This window comes from Channa argus, chromosome 13 (assembly GCF_033026475.1).
Source record: "Channa argus isolate prfri chromosome 13, Channa argus male v1.0, whole genome shotgun sequence".
Lineage (NCBI taxonomy): Eukaryota > Metazoa > Chordata > Actinopteri > Anabantiformes > Channidae > Channa > Channa argus.
This window is the reverse complement of record NC_090209.1, coordinates 6,896,945-6,910,178: the sequence shown is the minus strand read 5'-3', so window position 1 is coordinate 6,910,178 and position 13,234 is coordinate 6,896,945. Positions and strand designations below refer to the sequence as shown.

Here is a 13,234-nt window from a genome sequence, read left to right as displayed (position 1 = left end):
GCGAATCACAGTGTGTCAGTGTTTGTGTAAAATCCCCACACCACACACAGGGATCAGAGAAGAAAGCCAGTGCTATACACTGAACTTCATCTTGGAATCCAATCCAAGCATTACTGTGGAGGTGGCTTGGTCTCCAGTATGTTTACTGTTACCTTAAGACCGTATCAGCGCCGCAATGCAAGAAATGCCTGAAATTCAATTCGATCTGCATGGCCACCATCACTTGACCATGGCTGATGTTTGTCCTCCCCTTCACTTTCTATCTCTGCTTGAGCTGCTGCTGAGCCCTGGGCTCCAATTAATCCCATGATGCCTGCTGGTGGTTGGTATGGTGACCAGACAGGGCACAGAGAAAGCTGTGATTCCCAGGTGAAAGGTGAGATAGACTTTCTGATTCGCTCCAGCAAACAGATAGAGTTACAGCTCAATTTCAACCTCTCACACACACTGGTCTGTCCTCATGACTAAAATAGGACAAAGAATGGGAGAAAGGAGAGAAAGAATGACTTCTTTTTTTTTAAATCTCTGTTTCCCTGTCTGTCTCTCTCTATTTCCTTACCTTTTATTTTTATCACTTCTTTTAATTCTATTCAACCCCAACCCTCTTCATCACTGTGCTGACACGTTTTGAGAGTACTCTGAGATGTGCTTTATAGCTTGGTCAGCTTGTAAAGTAGCACTTCGATCTCTGTACAGTAGTTCTGCCACACTTCAAAAGGTGGACTTTTGTTTGACCTCAATAGCTCTTTAGACATTTCTCTATTCAGTTGTTCCAACTGTCTGTGCTTTGTTCTCTTACTTTTTTGTGGATGAGGCAGGATTTGTGAATTAATCATAAGTTGTTTAATAGCTGGCCTTAGCTGTGCTCTGTCATTTGGGGATCAATAGTGGAAGGTTAGTGGCACTGTTGTGGCACTGCTCTGGAGGAGGGACAAGGAAGGCCATGTTCAGGTGATCCATAAGCTCGGTCTGGCATGAGGCACGAAGGGGGGAAGAACACATCCTTGCCCTGACCTGTCTCTGTCCTCTCCCTGGAGAAAAAAAGAAGTTTAAACTCTTTTTCTCATTTCTACCTCATGTAGGACAGCTTTGAACTTAAAAAAAAATATATTTTTTACCTTAAAGGAACAATAATGTACACATTCATATAAAGATTAAAATTCATATAAGATGTATAATCTAGGTTCCAATCCTCTGTGCTTTATTTATCTTCCTTCAAACAATCTTATTTCCAGTACTGGCTATTCCACCCTTATCTTACGGACTGTCAGTAACTTGGGTCCATGTAGCATTAGTAAAAACCGACAGCAAAGGGAAATAAATATTTTTGGTCTTCTGCTTTGAGTTGGGCTCTTGAATATACATATCATTAACTTGGTCTTCCCTTGCTTCCCATTTAAAAAAAGTAAGGTTGTTGTCACTGACCTTTTCTTGCTGTATAGTTCCACTTACATTTAATTGCATTAGTATTTTCTTACCATGGGAGAATTTCAGCTGCTATAACAGCAATTGTACCCCATGACATAAAATAAGGCTGCATGCATTTGCCTGTGGCTCATGCATTATTGAAAGTACAAAAGCATATTCTTTACAAAGTGTCATAATAAGGCAGCGCTTCAGGACTTAAGTCTACACATGCACGATGCACACAGCTTGTCGTTGTCAGCAGGTGCCAAACTATCACGAAGCTTCATTCTGATGCTACCTTTATTTAAACGCACTGGGACACAACATGGATGATTTGTGAAGATTAGCGGAGAGGATTTGAGGTGTGAATCATGTATCTGTATTTGTATTTGTAAGTAAGAATATATTTATATATATATATATATAGGAAAAAAAAGCATTCAGCACAAATATGAAGCCTTTTGAGGAAGAAGTTGAAAGTCATCAGCATTTCAACTGAGTTAAATGTATTTTATGCGCACTCCCATAGAAGGACAGTGTGTATTTCAAATGAATAGGAAATGTCTTGACAGCCAAAACCTTACAAGCACTCAAATTCAAATTCTGTGTCACCTAAGCTGTACATCAAAGCTGCACATTAGCCCTTACTGCTGTGTGTGTGTGTGTGTGTGTGTGTGTGTGTGTGTGTGTGTGTGCGTGTGTGTGTGTGTGTGTGTGTGTGTTGACACAGAGAATGGAACAGTGAAACCAGTGTATGATATGGCTGTTTGTAAATAATGTCCCAACCTCATCCACTGGCAGGAGCTGAGAGCTTTAAGTCTAAGTAGTGATGGCAGCCTCCCTGAAATGTGCATGAAACCGGCTTAACATTATCAGCGCAGCATCACTGCCAGTCACCAGCCTCCCTCTCATTCTGCCGGGCTGCTGTGGACCAGATAAGAGCAACACCACCCTCCTCCCCTACTGCTTCCATCCACCTTATGTTGTCCGCAAACAATCCACTCACCCTCCCACACCAATTCACCCTTATCCTCTTTACAAGGTCTTATAGGGACAGAGACACTGATGTGTAGCTGCAACCGTAATTTATATTCTTTGTAAATTGTCTGTGATTTTTTCATTGAGATAAGTGCAGGGGGAACATCTGTTTTGTGCTGAAAGGCAGTGGGCTGGGGCCTGAGTTCTGTGGCATTCTCCTGTAGTATAGATAGAGAAAAAGAAGGGAGGCACATGATCTGTCTTGCTATGCTGAATTACAACTCCAGGGGCCCAGCTATTTAGTTGAACACACTGGGTAAACAAACATTGTGCTCCATCTGTACAGTCTGGCAAACCTAACATGTTTCACCTCAATCAAATTCCTGTCAATTGCTTTTTTTTCTTAATTATCTTTACTACTGTTTAAAGCTTAACATGACTTGAGGGGAAAAAAAAAAGATTAAGATGTTAGGGAGACAGACAGATGATGCAAGAGGATTTAAAATAATAATAATAATCGCTTTATAATAGCTGATCAAACAAAGTACAAAGTGCAGTACATTAAAAAGGAAAATAAATATAAATAAATAAACAAATACATACATAAAATCAGATTAAATATAAAATCAAAGAAAAGCACTAAGTAAAATATAGATAGAAATATAGATAGAATATACTATTTATACTAAAACAAGGATCTCACATCTCAGGAAAGGCAGGACATTCCACAGTTTGGAGCCATGATGGAAAATGCTCTATCCACCTTGGTTTTTAACCGGGAACTTGGAACAGACAACAATCCACTGTCTGATGATCTTAAGTTTCGTAATGGCACATATGGAATTATAAGGAGAAATACAGGATGGCACTAAACCATGCAGTGCTGTATAAGTAATCAGTACAATCTTAAAATATAACCTAAGATGAACAGGGAGCCAATGGAGAGATGAAAGACAAGGAGTAATGTGGCTGAACTTCCCGGTGTTGCATAACTTCCAGCTGACTGACCCACCACAATACCCCTTACCCCCTTGATTAGCACATATAATTAAGCATTCCTGGTCAAGGGCAAAGGGTATTCCAGACTAAAGTAGTAGGAGCTGTGGGCATCGCAGCGACCTGCTGAAGCCTTATTAGCAGTCAAAGAGGCAGGCGACCTGCGGCGTCTTGACATACAAACACTAGTGGGGGCGTTGGAGGGGTTTAGAGCAGTGCATACGATGAATCTCAATCCTGAAACCGTGGCAGATTTACATTTAAAGTACTTTTAGCGAACGCTCCACTTCCTGATGCATTCTTTGGCAGGGCTGAAAGAAGTGACTTATCTGCGAGTCATCAATTGCATGTGATGCGTCCAGATAGAAGCTCCTAAGGCAGAGCCGGCGCCTTTATGCTCACACACCAAGCTCAGAGATGATGTGCCTTCTAATAGAGCACCATTGCTTGATGTATAATTACATTACATGTGAAAACACTCCTGCTTTGTGGTGACAGCCTCAGATGTGTGTGTGTGTGTGTGTGTGTGTGTGTGTTCCATGCATGAAAGAACTAGTAATGACCAGCATCGGTGTGTTATTGTTGTTCTGTCACACTTCTTGCAATTAATGTTATCCTTACGTGGAGCAGCGGGGTCATCAAATACTTGGCAGGTGTGTGTACATTTGTGCTCAGGGGCATATTTGTCCTATTTATACCTAATTGGCTGGGGGTTTGTGACACAACTATAGGTGTGTGGTTGGATGAGTTGTTGGTGTGAGTTTGTTTGTTGACACAGTGAGGGGAGGGGTCTGATGGCTGAAGGCTCTGATGGGTAATTGAGAACAGCAGGTGGCGCCTTCCTCCTGAGCCACTTCAGGCCCCAACCAGCTCACCCTCCGATCTTCAAAGCCCCCCGGCCCTCCTCTCCTCTCCTCTGATTTCTTCTCCTCTCTCCTTCTGGCTACACCACCAGTGGGGCTTTCTGGGGAGAAAAACAACATGTATGATATTAATCAAACCCAGTGCATCATGGGGAATGGAGCAAATTGGTTAATACACCAGTTCACTAAGACAAAATATTTCATATTTTAAGTACACTTTATACAGTTGAGTAGCTTTTAGTCCGATAATACATTATAGTTATATTATAATAGATTATTTAATGTAATGTAATGTAATATGTGACTTTTTTGTAGTTCAATGTAATGCTGATATTCACCACAAATTGTAGGCACTTACACACTAAGCCTATTTGGGTTATACATAAATATAAAGTTTGGTTATTTTCTCTGACCGCTAATTGTGCTCACGGTCATGGCGGGACAGCTTTCACAGGGGGAGAGGTGGGGTACATCCTGGACAGGTCGCAGGTCTATCTCAGAGCCAACACAGAGAGACATACACAGACAGACAATCAGACGCACACTTAGAGTCACCAGTTAACCTAACATGCATTGCTTTTTTAATGTGGGAGGAAACCAGAGTTCCTGAGGAAACCCATGCAAGCACAGGGAGAACATGCAAACTTCACCCAATGAGGCCACGATCAGGCAGGGACGCGAACCCGCAACGTTTTAGCCGTGAGACAACCGCATTTAGGTGAGGTCAGACCATTTCCTGAAACTCACACTGATTTGTTTCTCTCTGGTTGTCTGTTGTAGCTTCTCCCTCCTTCCTCTGTTAGTGGTAACAGGTCTTTGGACGGTGACACTGATCCTGTGAGTGGGCTAAGGCTCCCCCTGCTTTTGCTTTGTTACTCATGCAAAACATGTCACCAGCCTCATAAACCCCACCCTCCCCTGACTTTTCCAAATGAACAAATCTGATTGAGCAAATGCCATTACCTAGGTAAATGAACAATTCCTAAAGGACTGGACAAGGCCTAACACCACCCTGAGGGTAAAGCTTATTATCGCTGCAAACTCCAAACAGAAGAGAGGCAGCTGTGGAGTTTGTGTGCACTTTGTCAGAGGCCTGTATTTCCATATTAATCTGCCACATTTAGGCATCTGAGACAGTGCACCTCCTGTCACGCTTCTTTGATAACAGAGCAGTTAGCTTTTTCCCCTCATGTATAAATATGTATAATTTTGATAAGATTAATTGAACCGCCTAAGTATACAGCGGTAAGAGATGAGTGGAAACAAGAGAGGGAGCAGGAGGGAAAGAAGAAACATTATGTTGCATGCATTTTCGGCCTCGGCCTCAAACCTACTCCAAAATAGGTGCCTAGGCTCCCTCCTCTGGGTCCAAAGTGCCTTGAATTGAAAATAGCATCTACCTAACAGTGCCTCAAAAATAGCTGAGCGAATACGTTTTTTGCGCCGAGCCGATAAATACGGCGTGGAGCCTCTGACACCGAAGCCTCACCCCAATTTCCAGTGCTCTGGAGGAGATCAGATAGCCCTGTGTCATTTGATTTTCTGCCTTATCTCATCCGCGCCCATCTTTTTGTCTCACGCAGGGCTACATTTTAAGAAGCGCACAATCCTTGTGCCTTTTGAAGGACAAAACCCAGAATGATATTGAAACAAATAATAGGATCACACTCAGAGACCGACATTCCGCTGTTTGATTGATACAAGTTGCTGATGTAGGCATGTCAAATCAGTGTCCTTCAAGTGACATTTTGGGTGCAAATGTGTAGAAGTAAAAGTTGAGATTGTAACAGTCTGCAAACTTCTCAGTTCATGGGTGCCACTTCAGGTCATACTTCCACGATTGGTGACATTACCATTATTGTAAAGTAGAAAACAATTTCTACTTTGTGTTTATTCCATACAGCCGTTAAGCAGTTCCACTTCTCAATCTGACCAATAAAAATGTCTGTTTAACAGTTGCTTTCTGCAAAGTATGCTGAGTGGGAAACAAGAGAGTGTAGTGAGTGAGTGAGGAGAAGATGGCAGCAACGTGGGAGGTGTGGGAAAGTGGAGGTGAGGGATCTAGAGACAGATGAAACAAGAGGGAACGAGAAGGCAGAAGAGGAGCTGAATCTAGAGAGGAGACAAAGGCATTCCCTGGTGCACAACTTGATTTGACTGATGGCAAGAAAAGAGAGGAAGGGAGGAGGAAAGGGAAGAAGGGAGATGAGCAATGAGAGAGCACATCAGTGTGTGAGTGGCGTCTTTCATTAGAAGGTGCTGTCAGGGGCCACAGAGGGGGGACTGCAGGGACCCCACCTCCACCCTCTCCTCTCTCTACACTGGCCCCTGAGATTCTGGCTGAGAAAATGATTGATGAATGATACTAAGATAAACACGCACCCTGGCCCCCAAAGGCAGCCCTGCAAAATGATGCATGCAGCAGCGTTATAAATAAACCTTCATAATAAAGTTACAATAAACAACAGAACTATGTAAAACAAGCGTTAGGTTTACTCACTTTGAATATTGTAACACAAGACCCAAATCCACCCAGCTTTTGTTTGCTTTAATAAGAGTTTTTCCTGCTTTGATAGTCTTCTAGGTGTGTGCGCGTATATGTGTGTGCGTGTTGTGCCTATGCATGTAAGCAGTGAGCACAAGGCTAACAAGGCTTGCCAGCTCACTGGTTAAGCCCCCTTCAACAGTTACACTGCCTCCTCAGCAACTTGAGCAGGCGGATTTCCCACTCATTCACTGTGAGGCACCAAACACTGAGGAAAACCTGTTCTCATTTGGGAGAGCTCCAAATCATAGCAGCTGTGCATAATGTGTTGTGTGTGTGTGTGTTAAAGAAATGCAGGAGTGGATAGGAAACTTATGGGTAGCAATGACACATATATGGATTTATACTGATGATATATAGTCACAAAGTACTACACACAAATACAAATACACAACAGACATGATCAAGTGCTCTCTAATTGTTAAGTAATTCATAAATGTTTTATGCAGCACGTTCTGTTAATGTTCATCGCTGGGCACCGAAGGCCTCTGTAACAAATCGAAGTGGAAAGACAGATTATTATCAAATAGTTACATTATATCATTAAGAGCCTACAGGCTGTGGTCTAATGGAGGGAAGTGGTAAACTGGTGAATTGGGGAACTGGTGATGAATTATAAATGAAGTGTGAGGGGGGATCTTCTCTTCCCTCCTTAGGGACTTCCAACACCGCAACTTATTTAAGTTGGATGAATGAAAGATAAGGAAGAAACTCCACACACACAGACACACACACAGATACACACAAGCACCCATGCTACACTGGCCTTCATGTAATTTACTCCGTGAAAAGGAGTGTCAGTTTAACTGCTGGGAGCACACACACACTTCTCATTCGGAGAAATGTATGCTGAAGGGTGCTTTGTTCATTGTCAAACTGTGCATACCAATGCCGAAAAATACCATAAAGAAGTCTTGTCATCTAAGTCACTTGTGCATTTTCTGCCTGGCGCAGACTCGTGTCGGGCCTCTTTGTACATCTCTAAAATGAGTCCCTGAGCTGTGCTTTAGCTTTGCCTAAAAATTCTCCTCATCTCATCTTATCTTTCTCTCTCTTGCTCTCCCTCTCTCTGTCCTGTCTCCACGGATCCAGGCCACAGAATGGGTCGATGATATTGTACAACAGGAAGAAGGTGAAGTACAGAAAGGACGGCTACTGCTGGAAGAAGAGGAAAGATGGGAAGACCACACGGGAGGATCACATGAAGCTGAAAGTGCAGGGAGTTGAGGTGAGTGGGCTGACAAGAGTTTGGATTTAGGGTACGGTGGTTGGTGGGTATCAGGTGTGTGAGAGGCAACCTTCACCCTGACACAGACAAACACAGGGCTACCAGTGGTTCTCCCCTGCCGGTAATGGAGACAGTCACATGCTGCAGTTGGCCTGTGTCTCTAAAGAGCCTCAATAAGAAACAATGCGGCACAACAATAGTTTTCCCTGGGAAGCTAGTGGAGTGGAACCGATTGTTTGTACCTTATTAAGGCTCTGGATGTTGCCTTTGCTCCAGAGAGCCTACATTAATCTTGCTAGCTCAAAGCAGTACTGTGAAACGAGCGATCCCTCCACCTTCCACCAAGTCACTCCCCATAGCAGCCGCTGCCATAAAAGGCCCAGTTGTATCTGTCTTTGGCGCTCTCCCTGGCTCAATCTTGCTCGACCTGAGCTGGTGGCAATGCAGTATTGGCATCCTGGCTGATTTATCAGCAGTCCCATATATGTGACCAGTCTGGTCTCAGCTGCAGACTCCTTCATTTCCTTTGCTTTCAGTAGTGCTGTGGTCTTGGTCTCATTCTTTGTTTAGCAAAAAGCACTGATGGCAGAAGCACAGTAGCTGAAATATAAAAGGGGTAAAAAAGTCAGAGTGGGAGAGTTTGGTGTCCCATCTCTGTGTGAGTGTGTGTGCGTGTGCGTGTGTATAAACACAAAAGCTAATGCACACAATCGAATCACATGTACACATAACCACACACCTCAGGGAGTGGTGCTGTGAGTCTGTGTCACACAGTGTGACAAAGACAAAGCTCAGGCATTTTCCCAACAGGGGCTCTGCTCTCTGTTTGTACTCCTCCAGATATTTGTCACTCCAAGAAAATGGCCTCTTCCTTACCGTCGCCAGCTCGGTGTCATCTCTGGCCTGCAGTGGTCTGATAACCTGTTGGGACTCTGTGCATCCATTCGTTGGGACAGTATTTTTTAAGTTTCAGGCAGTTTTGGCTACACTGAAAGTCTGTTCAGCCTACTTGCATTAAAACATTTATATTAACATTTCAATACAGATTATGTACAGTAATGCTTAAAGTGCAGGCTGTGAATTATTTAATCAGAAGTAATTCTTCTCTTTGGTGTCTGGCTTCTTACAAAAAAGGGAAGAACCGGCAGCAATACAGAAAGACATTACAGTTTTGTTATATTGCTTACGCATCAATTCGAAGTGCTTTTTTTGTAAAAAATGATTCAAAAACAAATAACACAACAACAAACACTGGTAGCAAAAGGCCTCAGGTCATTTGCACGATGAAACACTTTATAAACTATACTTTAAAAAAACAAACAGTTTCCAACTTACATATAGTTTATGCAATGCTATTTGAATCATATTGCTGCTCTCAGTCAAATATTTCTACTTTTATAATGATGTAGTCTTGGTTAGATTTCTTTTAGAGATCTTGTTGGAGTAAAGTACATGAATACATTGACCAAACACAACACACAAGATCAGTATCTCACAGAATCACACTGAAAATGTTTATTTCTCCATTTTCTTTTTTGCTGTTAAATCAGTCAATACACCCATGCACTTCCAAAGGTTAGATTTTGCACTGAAAATCAGAACAGAACATATTACAATATAGTATATTCAGAAACATTTGTGAAGAAAGAAAGCATGTAATACTAAAAAAGAAAAAAACTCAAACCTCAGGCAAAATCTCAAACATAGTATATTATAGTATTTGTATTGAGTATTAGTTTTTTGTTTCAAGTTTCATTCGCATTTGGAAGTGAATTCAGCTACTGGTCTTCTAGGTTGAAAGACCAAGCAGTGTTAGGTGTCCATCTGTTTGACAAGCTGCAGCTCTACCCATACTGTTGTGGATGTTCATCCTAGTAATAAACAAAGATGGTATTGTGATTGGCCTTCTGGTTCTGTCCTGCAACAGTATAGCTCCATGAAAGAAAAACCTAGTACTTTAGCGCATGCTATAGTACAATGCAGTACATTAGCTGTCTCTTCTTTAACAAAGTAGGCATGAAGTCAGTTCTAAATGTTCCCATTTCTTTTTATTTCTGCTTTATCTGTCATACGTATAATCAAGACCAACATCAGTGCACGTGGAGGCACTTTCCCCTAACAGAACACTGTACTGTTTGACACTGTCCTATTTTCCAGCCTCAGTGCATGTCAGTGCTCCAGAAAAGCAGCAGTTTTTCTTTAGAGTCATTCCCTCAATTGGCACGTTCCAGCCACTGTATCTTTGGTAACTCTCTTGTCCAGTAATAGTACATTTTCTGCTGGGGTCTTGTAGCTGTCACAGTGTGCGAGGAGAAACATACTGTGCTGTTGTGGTATAAAAATATCCACACCTCTGTGACCAACTGTCCCAGCTTTATAAAAAAGATAATAAAAAAAAGTCATTTCCTAACTAGTCCTACATAAGGAGATTGGCTCCTCAGATAATGAATCATGTGCAAAGAAACACATCTGAAAAGATTGTTTAATTCAAGACTTCACTCCCGATTCAGATGCTGCATATAGTACTAAAATGCTCTGTGGCTTCCCATGCCATGACATGACTGATGAAAGGGATGACAAGTGATGCACTTCAAATCGTGCACTGCTGCACCATGGTGGTGGTGGTGGCTGGTTGAAGTTTAGACAGACTGAAACGGGAACAACACAGGTTTTCTTCACTTGATAAGAACACTAATGTTTTTTGTTGAATCAGTACTCTGTCACATGGCTATCAGTAATTCTGAATTATTAAACAGTGTGCAGTATGGGCGAGCTAAAGCACAATCATCTTAAGCCACAGACACGCATAAAAATGTGATGGCTGGTCACTGAGCTGCTGGCAGTATTTTGGAACATAGTGTCTCCATCGTGTGAGTTTGTCTGTGAGATCCTGGATGTTGTAAACAGTCTAATTTACCGAATCTAATTACTGTGTGAACAACCGGGCCGGTGCGAGGTGTGAAGGTGATTTTAATGGAAACGGAGAACACAGGGAGAAACTGATGTATAACTGCAAATCCACTTGGGAGGTCATAGAATCTCAACCATAACTTCTATTTCACACACTTTATATAAATACCGTATATCATGTACATATCACCTGTGCAGACTTACGCTCTGGACCACGTTGTGTTTTTCAGTGTGTTAGTTTACACACACACATCTTAATGCCTTGGAAGAGTTGTGCCATGTTTTTTTAAGCACCTCACACCTTATGTTGGCCAGAGAGATGTGATCCATTAATCGTGTAACCAGCTCATGATGCGATCCCCGACCCATCATGCACGCTTATGCTTACTGTGCACACACAGATAAATTGGCCTTTGCCCTCTGTTCATTGAAACCGTGAGGACCCGGGGCAGGAAAAGAGCTATCATTTCTGCTTACTGCTGTACTCAAAAGAAAAAAAAGAATGATCCATTTAAATATATAATTCATTTTATACCTTCACAGGGCAGAACACAAAGAGTTGACATGAATTAGGCATAACCTCACTTGTTTTACAGAAGATTCATTGCATCACTCATGCTCTGCTGTAACTGCTCTGATTCCCCAGCCATCCAGTGCTTAATAGAGGTTGTGTAGTTATTACATGGGCCAGGTTTAGTGCACAGAGTGACAAGTGTTGTGAATGGTTCAGGCTTGTGATGTTCAGTGGCTCCGGCAAGGGAGAGGCTGTGAGTCCAGGAGTGAGGGGCCTTCTGGGGCCTGTGAGAGGCAGCCTAGCATGGCAGGAGTAGATGTCAGTGCATGCTGCTGCTGTCCTGTCTGTTCCACAGTGCTGGCTCAGCAGCCCGTGTAAACCGAGGCTCTATTGTTTCTCTACCTTTTTGCGCTAGTTGTGTGTCTTTTTTCTCCTTCCATTTCTCCATCTTTTAATTGTTTCGCTAGATCTTTCATTGTCCTATTCTACTCCCTCCTCACTTTCTCCTTACTGCCCCTTCTCTCCCCCCACTCTTCCTCCCTCCACTACCCTCCAAGTCCACACTCCAGATGGACAGAACCTTGAGTTGGGCTGTAAAGCTCCCTGTTCCCTAAAATTGGAGCGCAGGGCATGTTGCGGCATTAGCGCTTAACAGGCCGTGAAATAGCAGCCTGCCTTCCTGACGTCTCCCCCATCACTCCAGGTGAGTTGGCCAGACGGCTGGATAAATGAGCAAGCAGCACCCCCAGCAACCAGCATGCATTTGGGGCACCTGAGGAGAGATGTCCATCAGTGATTATCTCACTATGCCTTCCTCTTACCACACTGAAGTTTTTCATCCGCTTCACAGTCATGACCAAACTTCTATGGGGATCCTTGTGACCAATCTAATGAGGCTGTCGAATGGCCGTCTATCATTCAGGATCCTCGGTTACACCAGGTTTTGATTGGCTTTTTTCTCCCACAGAGTGATGTCATCTTAATTCAGGCGTTAGCTCTCATAGTGTGCATAACTCTAGCATCCCCTGGCTTCTTTCTGGGAAATAGCAGAGACCTCAAACACATCTGCTTTGATCAACATCTCATCTTTGCACTGCTTCTTGTCAAGCTTATACCTCAATGATACCACCTCTTCTTAACAGATTAGTTGTTAATGTGGGCTCAACTCCCATCTCACCCACTCCCCTACCCCTCTATCCTATCTCCCCATTGTTCCTAAGCTTTAAGAAACTCCCTCAAATGTGGATCGATTTTTTCTTAAGTAAAGGTGGCAGTGCCTCTGACTTATTTCATTACCACAGGCTAATTATACCGATTGAAATGAGCTTCTCTTCTCAAGGTGTGCTGTGCTTTGCTGCCCTGCCCACACTCCCCAGACTTTAATGCCAATACAGTTCTGTACCAAATCTCAAACACCCATTCCTGCCTCAGTTCCACCCCACCATCCCCTTCATCCAAAGCGCTCCCCCTCCACCACCTAAATAATCATCTGATGCGTCCTTAGCCCCTGTAACTCGTCATTTCATGTCGGATCCACCCTAATGTGTGATTTCAACTGTGCAACTGTGCAATGAAGGAAGGTAATGGAGCATGCTGGTGGCTCAATCGCCTCTGTTCATTGATAATAATGAAGACAAATGTCAAAACATTAGTTGCTAATGCTGTAATGGAGTGGATGCTGGTAGATGCACGCTAGATGCTACACTTGTTAGCTTTCAATATCGCATGACCTTCAACATTTAGATCGTCTTCCCACACATGGTCTAGGAATTATTTTTGCAGTGAATCAAACA

At 42.9% G+C, this 13,234-nt stretch overlaps 1 protein-coding gene across 10 annotated transcripts in view; it reads left to right on the top strand.

Annotated features, from left to right (window-relative positions):
- The window catches only part of camta1a (calmodulin binding transcription activator 1a), a 269,527-nt gene that overhangs the window by 148,195 nt on the left and 108,098 nt on the right, over window positions 1-13,234 (top strand). For all 10 annotated transcript variants that reach the window (XM_067526780.1, XM_067526775.1, XM_067526770.1 and 7 more), the window contains one exon: window positions 7,882-8,017. In XM_067526780.1, coding sequence (XP_067382881.1) covers window positions 7,882-8,017 — 136 coding nt within the window. The remainder of the gene's footprint in view (window positions 1-7,881; window positions 8,018-13,234) is intronic.